Here is a 12,924-nt window from a genome sequence, read left to right on the forward strand (position 1 = left end):
CCACAAGGTTTCGCAGGCGGCGGTGGTTCAATCATCCGCCTGACTGTTCTGTTTAGGATGTTCTTTCCCTGCATTTGGACGTCCCATGGTTCCTGTGTCCCCCAATGCGGCAACCGAGAAAAGTAAATTTTTGGATTCACCGTAAAATCTCTCTCGGAGCAGTCATTGAGGTACACGGCACCCACCCATCAGTTGTTGGTTACCCGGTCAGGTATGGTCATCTGATGGTGGGGCTTTTTCAGACTGGGTCTTCTCTGTCGGTGTTCTACTGCTTTGGGACTAAACTGATTAGCTCAGAGACAGGGGGTGGGTATATTCTGCCAGGAGGAGCAGACTTCTTTTTTTTCTTTTTCCTAGTGTCAGCCTCCTAGTTGCCAGCAGCATATACCCATGGTTCCTGTGTCCCCCAATGATGGGTCCAAAAAAGATTTTACAATGAATACAAAAAATCTACTTTTTAAAAGGAGTACTCCGGGATATGAAAACGTATCCCCTATCATAAGGCTAGGGGCCCCCCCGTTATCTCCCCCCAGCTCTTTGCCAAAATAGCACGCTTCGACGCAGCACCCGACGCGCCCCCTCAATACAGTGGGGATCAAAAGTTTGGGCACCCTAGGTAAAAATTTGTATTAATGTGCATAAAGAAGCCAAGGAAAGATGGAAAAATCTCCAAAAGGCATCAAATTACAGATTAGACATTCTTATAATATGTCAATAAAAGTTAGATTTTATTTCCTTCATTTACACTTTCAAAATAACAGAAAACAAAAAAATGGCGTCTGCAAAAGTTTGGGCACCCTGCAGAATTTATAGCATGCACTGCCCCCTTTGCAAAGCTGAGACCTGCCAGTGTCATGGATTGTTCATCATCTGGGAAGACCAGGTGATGTCAATCTCAAAGGTTTTAAATGCCCAGACTCATCTGACCTTGCCCCCAACAATCAGCACCATGGGTTCTTCTAAGCAGTTGTCTAGAAATCTGAAACTGAAAATAGTTGACACTCACAAAGATGGAGAAGGCTATAAGAAGATAGCAAAACGTTTTCAGATGTCAATATCCTCTGTTCGGAATGTAATTAAGAAATGGCAGTCATCAGGAACAGTGGAAATTAAAGCAAGATCTGGAAGACCAAGAAAAATATCAGACAGAACAGCTCGCAGGATTCTGAGAAAAACAATTCAAAACCCATGTTTGACTGCACAATCCCTCCAGAAAGATCTGGAAGACACTGGAGTTGTGGTACACTATTCCACTATAAAGAGATACTTGTACAAATCTGGTCTTCATGGAAGAGTCATCAGAAGAAAACCTCTTCTACGTCCTCACCACAAAAATCAGCGTTTGAACTTGGCAAATGAACATATAGACAAGCCTGATGCATTTTGGAAACAAGTTCTGTGGACCGATGAGGTTAAAATTGAACTTTTTGGCCGGAATGAGCAAAGGTACGTTTGGAGAAGAAGGGGAACAGAATTTAATGAAAAGAACCTCTGTCCAACTGTTAAGCATGGGGGTGGATCAATCATGCTTTGGGGTTGTATTGCAGCCAGTGGCACAGGGAACATCTCACGAGAAGGAAAAATGGATTTAATAAAATGTCAGCAATCTGTGACAAAGCTGCAGTTAAAGAGAGGATGGCTTCTACAAATGGATAATGATCCTAAACACACCTCGAAATCCACGGGGGATTACATCAAGAGGCGTAAACTGAAGGTTTTGCCATGGCCTTAACAAGCTCCTAACCTCAACATAATTAAAAATCTATGGATAGACCTTAAAAGAGCAGTGCGTGACAGACAGCCCAGAAATCTCAAAGAACTGGAAGACTTTTGTAAGGAAGAATGGGCAAAGATACCTCAAACAAGAATTCAAAGACTCTTGGGCTGGCTACAAAAAGCGTTTACAAGCTGTGATACTTGCCAAAGGGGGCAGTACAAGATATTAACTCTGCAGGGTGCCCAAACTTTTGCAGAAGCCATTTTTTTGTTTTCTGTTATTTTGAAAGTGTAAATGATGGAAATAAAATCTAACTTTTGTTGACATATTATAAAGAATGTCTAATCTGTAATTTGATGCCTTTTGGAGATTTTTCCTTCTTTCCTTGGCTTCTTTATGCACATTAATACAATTTTTTACCTGGGGTGCCCAAACTCTTGAACCCCACTTGGTACATCTCTATGGCAGAGCTGGAGACTGCCGAATGCAGAGCTCCGGCTCTCTCATAGAGAAGTATTGAGGGGGTGTGTCGGCCGCCGCATCATGCAGTGGTTGGACAATGCCCCTGGCCGTTGAGTGCCGGGGCCCCAGTGGTCCGCCCCCCCCCCCCCCCCCCCCCGATCTGAATCTTATCCCCCATCCTTAGTATAAGGGATAAGTTTTCATATCCCAGAGTACTCCTTCCAAGCTCCTGGCCGCTTTCATGGGTCTTTTTCTGAGGAGAGGCTTCTTTCTGGCCACTCTGCCATAAAGTCCAGATCAGTGGAGGCTACAGCGACAATTTACCTTCTGAGAGCTTCTCCAATCTGCACACAGAGTTGTTGGTCACCTCCCTTACCAAGGCCATTGTTCCCAGATTACAGGGGCAAGCTTCAGGATGAGTCCTGGTTGTTCCGAACTTCTTCCTTGTAACAATTATGGAGGCCACTGTGCTCTTGGGAAAGTTCAGTGCAGCAGATATATACCGGCGTATAACACGCACTTTTTAGGCTAAAATTTTTATCCTAAAGTCTATGTGCGTGTTATACGCCGATACAGGAAAGGCAGTGCGCCGCGCAGCGCATAGCGACGCAGGGGATTCACACCGGAGGCCTGAAGCAGCGCGGACCCGACCCCGGCAACAGGTAATTATGCAACCGGGGATGGGGGGGCCAGCGGCGCCGGCAATGGGTGCCGGTGCCGCTTCTCTCCCCCTGGCTGTCGGCGCCGCTTCTCTCCCCCTTGCTATCGGCGCCGGCAATGGGGCGGCGGCACCGATAGCCAGGGGGAGAGAAGGGCCGGCAGCAGGGCTCTAGACCCCAGGAAAGGCAGGGGGAGAGAAGCCGGCAGGGACGGCCTCTCTCTCCCTGACTTTCCTGGGGGTGTATCGGGGTATGCACGCGCACACACGCACTCTCATTTTACCATGGATATTTGGGTAAAAAACTTTTTTTACCCAAATATCCTTGGTAAAATGAGGGTGCGTGTTATAGGCCGGTGCGTGGTATACCCCGATAAATACGGTATATATATTTTTTATACCCTTTGCCAGATCTGTGCCTCCACACAATCCAATCTCTGAGCTCTACAAGCAGTTCTTTCCTTCTCATGGCCTGTTTTTGCTCTGATATACATTGTCAGCTGTGAGATCTTCTATAGACAGGGCTGTGCCTTTCCAATCAGCTGAATTTAGCACAGGTCACTCCAATCAAGGTGTAGAAACCTCTCAAACATCAAAAAATGGGGTGATCCACTTATAAATTTCAAGTTTCATAAAGGATCTTAATACTTATGTTCATGCAAAATTGAAGTTTTTTTTTTTAGTTTTTTTACAAATTAGCAAAAATGTCTATAAATCTGTATTTACTTAGTCATTATGCAGTATGAGTGCAGCCTGATAGGTAAAACTTAAATTTCTTTGATTTTAGCACAAGGCTACAACATTGAAAGTGTCTGAAGTCTTGCTCAATGCAGAGTCTGTATGTGCAGGTAATTAGGTCAATGCACTGGTTGGCACAAGTGAGAAATAGAGCAGAACAGATGCATATCAGACTCACATGCTGGTCATGTGTTCTGTAAATGTATATTCTAGTTCAACAACCCATGGCTGTCCAGTGTTGCAAAACTACAGCTACCGACTGTCAGGGCATGATGGGAGTTGCAGTTGTGCAATACTTGCAGAGGCAGATTTGGAAACATTCATTTTTAGGATCCTCCTCTACTTCACTTACTTTGTAACAATTGGGTCCTTGAAAGAATTTCTACAAATGAAACATTTAAAGGGCAGGTCTTCTTCATCGCTGCTCACTTCATAATTCTCCTCATCTGAAAAACATCACAAAGCAATGTCTCAGGTTGACAGGCAGCACCAAGGCAATATACATATTTATGGTTATTCCTTTCAAACAGTCAGATTCTATTGGTGTCTCTTACGATAAGTGGCACTAGCTTTCTGGTGTCCTCTTATTCCCCTCCTCCATAAAAACAACATACTTATGTATAAGGTGACATTAAAGGAGTACTCTGGTACTAGACATCTTATCGCCTATGTCTGATCCCCTGCCCTATACTGTAGATAGGGAATAAGATGTCAAGTCCTGAAGTACCCCATTAAGAAAAGAAGGCTTGTGTAGCCTATAGCTGTTAAATGTGTTTGTCGAATTTGAGGAGAAAAATAATCTTCCTGCTATGAATACACTATATGGAGACTTTATGGATAACTTTTCAATCTTAAAAGCTGCTTAGTAACATCACAAATATATTTGGGGTTCTGCATGATACTGGGTCAATTCTAGAACTTCATCTCTTTAACCACTAGAGGACGCAGGGCGTTAACGTCCGCCTTTGAGGTCAGGGACTTAACTGTGAATGTACACCCTGGAACGCTAAGTAATTTTGAAGCGAGTGCAGGAGCAGCACTCTCTTCAGAGCAGGAAGTGTTGGTTAACATAAATAGCCAGACATACACTGCTAAAGACTGGCAGTGCCTGAATCATTTAACCCTTTAGACGCTGTGAGTCCCCCTATGAGGATTCAAATAGTGTAAAATATAAAACACTCCCCTAATAAAAATAAAATCACCCTTATTTTCCCATTTTACAAATTTTTTTTTTTTTTTACATATTTGATATGGCAGTGTCTGTAATTGTCCAAACTATTAAAACATAATGTTTATATTCTCGTATGATACAGTGTAAACGTTAAAACATTTTTTACCAAAAATACTAATTTTTAATCATATATCAGAAAAAAAATTACTAAAAAGCCATGAAGTCCCATCAAAACTGCAGAACATGACAAAAAATGAGCACTGTATACGGAAAAATATAAGTTATAGGGGTCAGAAAAGCCTCAAAAGAAGAGAAGGAAAAAACAAAAATGCAAAAGTGAAAACTGCCTGCATCCTTAAAGGGGTTCTCCACCATAAGGTGATTTAGGTACTTACCTGCCAGACAGTAATGGACATACTCAGCCATCAAACACAGATATTACACTAACTTTACAGCCCCTATAACATTGTCAAATAAAAACCTAGAATACTCCCTTTAGAGTAGGGTCACACAGAACGGATCCGCAGGGTATTTTACAATGCGAATCCACCGATGATAGACCCTACAGTGTGCCTCCAGCTGTGCCTGCTCGTAGCGGCAATCGGTGACTCACAGATCGGTGTGTCTGCTCGTAGCGGCGGATTGCCAGCTACAGCTAGAGGTGAACTGTAGGGTCCATCATTGGCAGATCCGCAACGTAAAATATGCTGCTGTCCAGTCCTTCTGACCCTACCCTTAAAAAAAAGGGCTGAAATATGAGAGTGGGAAAGTTAGACAATAATATATATGTAGACAATGATATTGTACAAAAGGCATACAGAACACCACGTACCATTGGCACCATAACGTCCCTCCTCCAGCTCTCGCTCTAGCTGCCAACCATGCTTGTAGTCAGAGCGGTCGTGAAGAAATTTACAACTGTCTGAAATGGAAAAGAAAAAAGTAGGATTGATATAAGCAGGTATACACATTTATAAGGAGAAGTCTACATGTAATGAATGGTCTCCCTGGGGTGTCTCCTCAATAAGATTAGCCATTATTGATTTATTTATCCATCTTCACAATTTTTTTTCCCCATTTTTTTTTTATGCAATTTTTATTTTATTTACCTTATATACATTTTATTTATCTTGCATCCCTATTTCATACACTTAGATATGAGATATTATAGTAGACAGGTGGAAGCAGACTATCATTTTATTTATTATATATTTATGCATTCACTCCTGTTTCCTGGTTTACATTTTCTTTAGTCCAGTGGAGTCCAACTATGAGGATTACAACAGGTGAAAGACTTGTAGAAAGAATGTAGGGACACAATGCCAAAGAAGCTGCTGAAGAAAGAGGGAAGGTGTACCCCCCTTGAAACGCGTTTGGCTGATCACATGATGAACATCCTATAGATCAGGGGTCTCATTATCTGGGGGCCACTGGCTGGGTGAGGCTAAGCCACATGCGCCCCTCACATATAATGCCCCCGTCATGCGCCCCTCACATATAATGCCCCCGTCATGCGCCCCTCACATATAATGCCCCCGTCATGCGCCCCTCACATATAATGCCCCCGTCATGCGCCCCTCACATATAATGCCCCCGTCATGCGCCCCTCACATATAATGCCCCCGTCATGCGCCCCTCACATATAATGCCCCCGTCATGCGCCCCTCACATATAATGCCCCCGTCATGCGCCCCTCACATATAATGCCCCCGTCATGCGCCCCTCACATATAATGCCCCCGTCATGCGCCCCTCACATATAATGCCCCCCGTCATGCGCCCCTCACATATAATGCCCCCATCATGCGCCCCTCACATATAATGCCCCCATCATGCGCCCCTCACATATAATGCCCCCATCATGCGCCCCTCACATATAATGCCCCCTGTGCTGTGCCCCTCACATTAAATATTCCCTTTTCTCTGCCTCCCAAGTTTTTAAATCCCCCCTCCTGTACGGTATAATGCCCCCTGGGCCCTGAGCATACTAGTCTTAGTAACAGTATGTGGGCCGCGGGAACGGGATCCTGGTGCGATTATGTGACGTCATCGCGCCAGGCTGCCGTGGATTGCGTCCATGTGCTGTGTACTCACAGTGTGTGTGGAATGTTAGTGGATGGAGAAGCGGGAGCTTACAGCTTCCGCTCCAACATGCTAGAGTACGCACCCCCTCTTGCTACGCCACAGTGCAGCAGGCCGCAAAATTCCGTAAATGGCCCGCGAGTTTCAGACATCTGCTACAGACATTTATCTATTGTCCTTACATGCACATAAATATCTACCAGTAAAGACTACACAGAATTACATTATAACCCGTAAACGGATTAAGGAAATTCATTTTTATGAACTGACATACGAATACAAAGTCCATTTTAGGACATCATCAGTCGTCAGCCGTAACTCCATCCCGCCTCCTCCCTCAGACCAATCACTGTCAGGCGTCAGCCACAACTACCTCCTCCCTGCTCTCTCATCCGAAACTCAGTCATCCCTCAGTCAAAAAACGTCCTGCCGTGTAGTAGAGCAGAGTCAGTGTTGGCTCTCTGCTATACAGTTCTGCTGTACACGCTATTCAGTGTGAGCTCTGCTATACAGACTTTGTAGAACATGTAGTGTCTGTAGTACATGTGCAAGTTTCACATTATCGGGCCTGCTATGCGGCAGGATGTTTCGTCTGAGGGATGACGGAGCTTTGGACGAGGAAGTTGTGGCTGATGACTGACAGAGGATTGGTGTGAGGGAGGAGGCAGGATGCTGTTTCACCTGAGTCGGAACGGAGTTATGGCTGACGATGTCCTAAAATGGACACTGTATACGAATCAACCGGTTGACATAATCACCTATAATACTTTTTTTTATTGGCTGGATATATTTATAGTTATGACTTATGACATTTTTATAACCCATTTATTGGGCATGTTTAATATTTATAAACCAGGCTGGTCCTGTATTTTATTTTTATTTTTTTTTCTGACCTAAGGGCCCTGTGGTGACATTGCCCAACTAATTTAATCAGCTACACTAGCCTGATGGAGTCAAGAGTAGAAGGATTTTTTGATTTAGATAATCATAAAAACTAACACTTATTTAATTTCACATGGTGACATCATTCTTCCGAGAGCTTAGAGAATTGATTTTAATGAGATTATCAATATTATAAAGAGACAGGAAAAAGACAAGCCCTGACCAACAAATGAACTCGCAATAATAGTACTTAGGTGTTTTACCTCTATCCAGCCTCTAGGTGGTGGTAATAATAATAATAACAATCATTTCCATAGTTTTATCTTTTTTTAATACTGCCACTGCAGTTTTAAAGTCAAAGCCAGAGGTGTATTAAAAAAAGATATGGGAAATATAAAGCAAGGACTGATTCTTCTCCTTCCTACTGGATCCACTTTTTACTTTAGCTCAAAAACTGTATGGAAGTCCAGCCAAATAGAGTAAAACCACAGATCTTTGAGTTGGATGATCAGCTGCCAGCACTCACCGCCAAAGCCACAAAATCCGGTTTCTTTGTAATCTTTGCATATATCGGGCTGGTAGTCCCATCGCACTGTGGCTCTAAGATGTTCAGGGGCTCTGATTGGGCCTTTTCTGTAGTAAAAAATAAAATCTGTGAAATTGATGTACAGCAACAGAGGACATTGTGAAGCAGCAGCATCCACATGGTCAGGGCTGGGGCACACAAGCCTGTGTTCTGTGCAGGACCTGGACTCCCCTGCCTTTCCCATTATCAACTACAGATCACTTTCACAGTGGATACAAGTTCTCTTTAATCCTCATTGACACCTGGGGCATATATTCAGAACTCTAGTGATTTAAGAGGTTTTCCCACCAACAATACCATCTGCAGGATAAGGAAGACATGTTAGCTTGGTGAGAGTTTATTACTGAGATCCCCCCCATCTCTTCGGTGGAAAACTATTTTTTTTCTAATCAACTGGTGACAGAAGGTTAAACTGATTTGGAAATTACTTCTGTTTAAAAATCATACTACTACCAGTACTTAGCTGCTGTATGCTCCACATGAAGTTATGTAGTTCTTTCCAGTCTGACCACAGTGCTCTATGCTGACACCTCCTATGTTCATGTCAGATACTGTCCAGAGCAAGAGAAGTTTTCTATGGGGATTTGTTCCTACTCTGGACAGTTCCTGACACAGACAGAGGTGTCAGCAGAGAGCACTGTGGTCAGACTGGAAGGAACCACACAACTTTCCACTGGAGTACCCCTTTAAAGAGTTTTTTATGGTGCTGTGGCCTAACATGTATGCTCCCACTTTATACAGGTCTATAGAAAAAACTGTGGGCATGCTAAAAACAGTGGGCATGCTGCAAACAGCTGTTTCCATCTTGTGTATTTGCACCATACAACTCCTACCTAGGCTGTCCATAGTAACAGAACAGGATTCCAGCAGTCAGACTCCACCAATCTAATATTTCCTATGGATAAGCGATACATTATTTTACATCTCATATTAGAAAGAGTATGCCCAAGAGCTTAGTCTCTCATATTTTCCCCCAGATACAAGCTCTTGGTGATGGAGCACAAGTAGTACTTTACACCTACAGTTTGGAGGGAAGAAAAAAATTAATAAAATCATGAACACCAGTACCTGACCATGCCAGAAGATGCATTCCCTAAGGATGTGTCTTTAGGTTTAATGAATTTCTGGTAATTGTGCATACCACGATAAATCTTATCATCTTCCTTTCCCTTTATTTCCTACAGAAAAAACAAAAAGAAAAAAGGAAATGAGTCATAGAGGAAAGATTCATTGTATATGTTGTACAGTAAATGTTGACAACTCCATGTGTGTACTATCCCGAACAACAGACCCTTCATGGTTCAGCTCCATATTGAGTTTTTACCAGCAACTAGGATAGAGGATGAGTGTCTGACCACTCCCCACAAATCATGAGGGACATGGAACCCCTGTTCTTGTGATCGCTAAGAGTCACAAACAATCAGACTCTCATTACCTAATGTCTAAGGCTTCTTTCACACTGCCGTTCGCACGTGGCAGTGTGAAGGCCGTCTGAGAAGCCTGGGGAAAGAGCGGGAGAAAAATTACTGATTGCCCCATCATTTTTATCCCGCTATTCCCATAAAAAAAAAAAAAAACAGCACCCGTCAGCCCCCATAATAGTAAATGGGAGCTGTCAAGACCGGTCATTGCCTGTTGCTCCCCTTCCCGAGAACGGCCGTTAAAGTCGCACAAAAAAAAATAAATAAAGACTTTCACCGCAGTTCTTGACAGGGAGCAACAGCAGTGTGAAAGGATCCTAAAACAGATGAGCTGCTTTCTTAACAGTGATTTCCCTACCTATTCCTTTTTCAATACTAAGTGCTGGTCATTGACATCAATAGGCAGAAACATAATTCACTAAACAAAACAGCAATAAACTACAATTCTCAGCATAACCTGATAAAAAGGAACAATGTCAACACTGTTTAGTCATGGCCAATTCTAAAGTACAGTAAAGTACAGGTAGCCCTGGCCAATTCTACTTACCTCCTGTATTTTCTGGCTCCTTTCAAATATCGCCTGAGCATCCTTGTCCTTCTCTGTGTCCAGCTCATAGGTGGCTGTTGCTCCCATATCATCTGGGCCTTCAGGTTTCTAAAAAAGCCACATGAGGAAGAAAAGAAAAAAAAAAGTTTAATAATTATACAAAATAATAGTACCGTATTTATCGGGGTATACCACGCACCAGCCAATAACACGCACCCTCATTTTACCAAGGATATTTGGGTAAAAAAGTGGCGTCTCCTGTGTCGTTGCTATGCGCTGCACAATGACGAGTGACGTCGCATTGAAGACGCGCCTCGCAGCGCATAGCAACGACACAGGAGGCGCCACATCGGAGCCAGAAGCAGCGCGGACCCGACCCCGGCAACAGGTAATTATAAAACCTGGGATGGGCGAGGCAATGGGGCAGCTGCGCCGATAGCCAGGGGGAGAGAAGCGGCGGCAGCAGGGCTCTAGACCCCAGGATAGGTAGGGGGAGAGAAGCGGGCAGCGACTGCCTCTCTCTCCCCCTGCCTTTCCTGGGGGCTTCTGCGGGGTCTGAAAAAACGGGGATGGGGGAGGCAATGGGGCAGAGGATAGGCAGGGGCAGAGAATCGGGCAGTGACGGCCGGTCTCTGGACCTGCAAAAGCCGCTGCTGTTCATTGATTTAAAGCGCCCACTTTAAATCATTGAACTGCAGCGGCTTATCGGCGTATAACACGCAGATAGACTTTAGGCTACAAATTTTAGCCTAAAAAATGCGTGTTATACGCCGATAAATACAGTAATTAAAAACGGTCATCGCATGATGGGAGTTGTGCTTTCACACGTGCTGGAAAGCTGCAGGTTGGGGAACATATTCACTGCACCAGCGCACAGAGGCAAGACAGCATAAAATGTTTTGTGTAATGTAATAATTTGCGCAACACTTTGTGCAAAAAAAAGAGGCTTGTGCAATTTTGACAGGTGTGGAAGGGAATACAGTAAGTATGGGCTCAGGATAGGAGTGAAGATCATCTCACCGCTGACCGTGTAGATTTGTAGGACACACTTATGGAGCTGGATGACTTCTCCTCATCTTCGCTGCTGCTCGCTTTATAATCCACCTCCTTCACTCGTTGCTTTGTCTGAAAAAAAAAAAAAGAGAGACAATAACTGAAAAGCTCAAAGCAGCAACACTTCTAATGGAGTTCCTGCCATTTCAAATTTCATAGTGATAGAGACAGCAGAATTCTTATGCTCAGGACTAGTATATGGTATTTTCATATCTTACCGCTACGATGTCTTTACTTGATGTGGGAGATCAGCAGTTGCACCACTGCTCTGGCCTTTTTTTTTTTTAGCTTTGACAAAAGGAAAATTATGAGATCCATTTCACTATCCACATCCTAACGGACTTGAATAAAGGCGATTGGTAATTGATGTGGATGGTGATTTGGAGCCATAAAAGGACCCCTTTTCCACTATGACAAAGCTGAAAGAGTTAATTAGGTTTGCCATGAATTTGTCATGAAGTTGCCAAGAATTCTTAGAGTATGTGTACACGGTGGAATGTCGGTGTGGAATTCCTCCGGAATATTCCGCAAGTACATTCTGTTGCAGCAGAGTCCTATTGATTTCAATGGGATTCTGCTGCACTGTGCACACGGTGGAATTTCCGCAACAGAAAAAGTTCAATTCTGGCGTCCACAGAAAGAAAAGACTTGTCTATTATTTCTGCAGATTTTGCTTGGAAATGCACTACAGTCTTTGAGACAATGCATTTCCGAGCGATCATAGTGCCAGCCTGATTAATGAGCGGAATGTCAGCCAGTGTTTTCCGGGCAGACATTCTGCACATTTTACACTGTGTGAACATGCACTTCAAGAGCATCCACATTTCACTTTGGGCATACGGCAGGAGAATTTCAAAACCGCCTCCTGCCGTATCCCATTCATTTCAATGAGCCAAAGTCAGCTAATGACAGCAGCTGGCTCATTTTCCAACCATATCTATTTTTTTTAACTTGATTGAAAACCGCGGCCTGGTGAGGTTTTCGGTCTGGCAGGGATACGGCGGGAGGCAGTTTTGAAATTTTCCTGCTGTATTCGCGTGACGGATGCACAGACAGAGATGTAAATGCACTCTTATCAGTAGTACAACTGCGGGTCAGACACTTCAAACTAGGGCTGCACGATATGGGGAAAATTGCGATTGCGATTTTAGGCCTAAATATTGCGATTTGGATATGCGATGAGATCTAATAAAAAAAAATGGTGAAATCCCCCCCATTTCATGTCCAATCGCCTCCAATCTACCTACCCATTTTATGCCCACCGCCTATTTCACATCTCCCCCTTGTCACTTTCTCCTCCCCCCTTGTGACACCCCCCCTTGTCACATTCTTGTACTGCAGCAATAGACTGGGTTTCCCGGGCGGATTTCAAATCTTCTGCGGGACCCGGGAAACCTAGTGTATTGCTGCAGTACAAGACCTTCCCCCCCATCAGCCAATCACTGTCTTGACACGTGACACCACTGTGGCCAGTGATTGGCTGAAAAGGGAAAGGTCCTACTGCCTGTACTAAGAAGAGAGGAAACTCCGGAGCACACGGAGACGAATCTGCAGGGACCGGGACTAGGTGAGCAGAAGGTTTTTTTTTATTTTTCTCCCTGCACCCTA

At 43.9% G+C, this 12,924-nt stretch overlaps 1 protein-coding gene across 2 annotated transcripts in view; it reads right to left on the minus strand.

Moving 5' to 3' along the window:
• RNF113A (ring finger protein 113A) overlaps positions 1–12,924 on the minus strand; it is a 31,803-nt gene that overhangs the window by 9,668 nt on the left and 9,211 nt on the right. For both annotated transcript variants that reach the window (XM_056548199.1, XM_056548200.1), the window contains 6 exons: positions 11,284–11,388; positions 10,264–10,371; positions 9,364–9,473; positions 8,236–8,342; positions 5,579–5,668; positions 3,928–4,021 (listed from right to left, as the gene is read on the minus strand). In XM_056548199.1, coding sequence (XP_056404174.1) covers positions 3,928–4,021; positions 5,579–5,668; positions 8,236–8,342; positions 9,364–9,473; positions 10,264–10,371; positions 11,284–11,388 — 614 coding nt within the window. The remainder of the gene's footprint in view (positions 1–3,927; positions 4,022–5,578; positions 5,669–8,235; positions 8,343–9,363; positions 9,474–10,263; positions 10,372–11,283; positions 11,389–12,924) is intronic.

This window comes from Hyla sarda, chromosome 12 (genome assembly GCF_029499605.1).
Source record: "Hyla sarda isolate aHylSar1 chromosome 12, aHylSar1.hap1, whole genome shotgun sequence".
In the NCBI taxonomy this organism is placed as follows: domain Eukaryota; kingdom Metazoa; phylum Chordata; class Amphibia; order Anura; family Hylidae; genus Hyla; species Hyla sarda.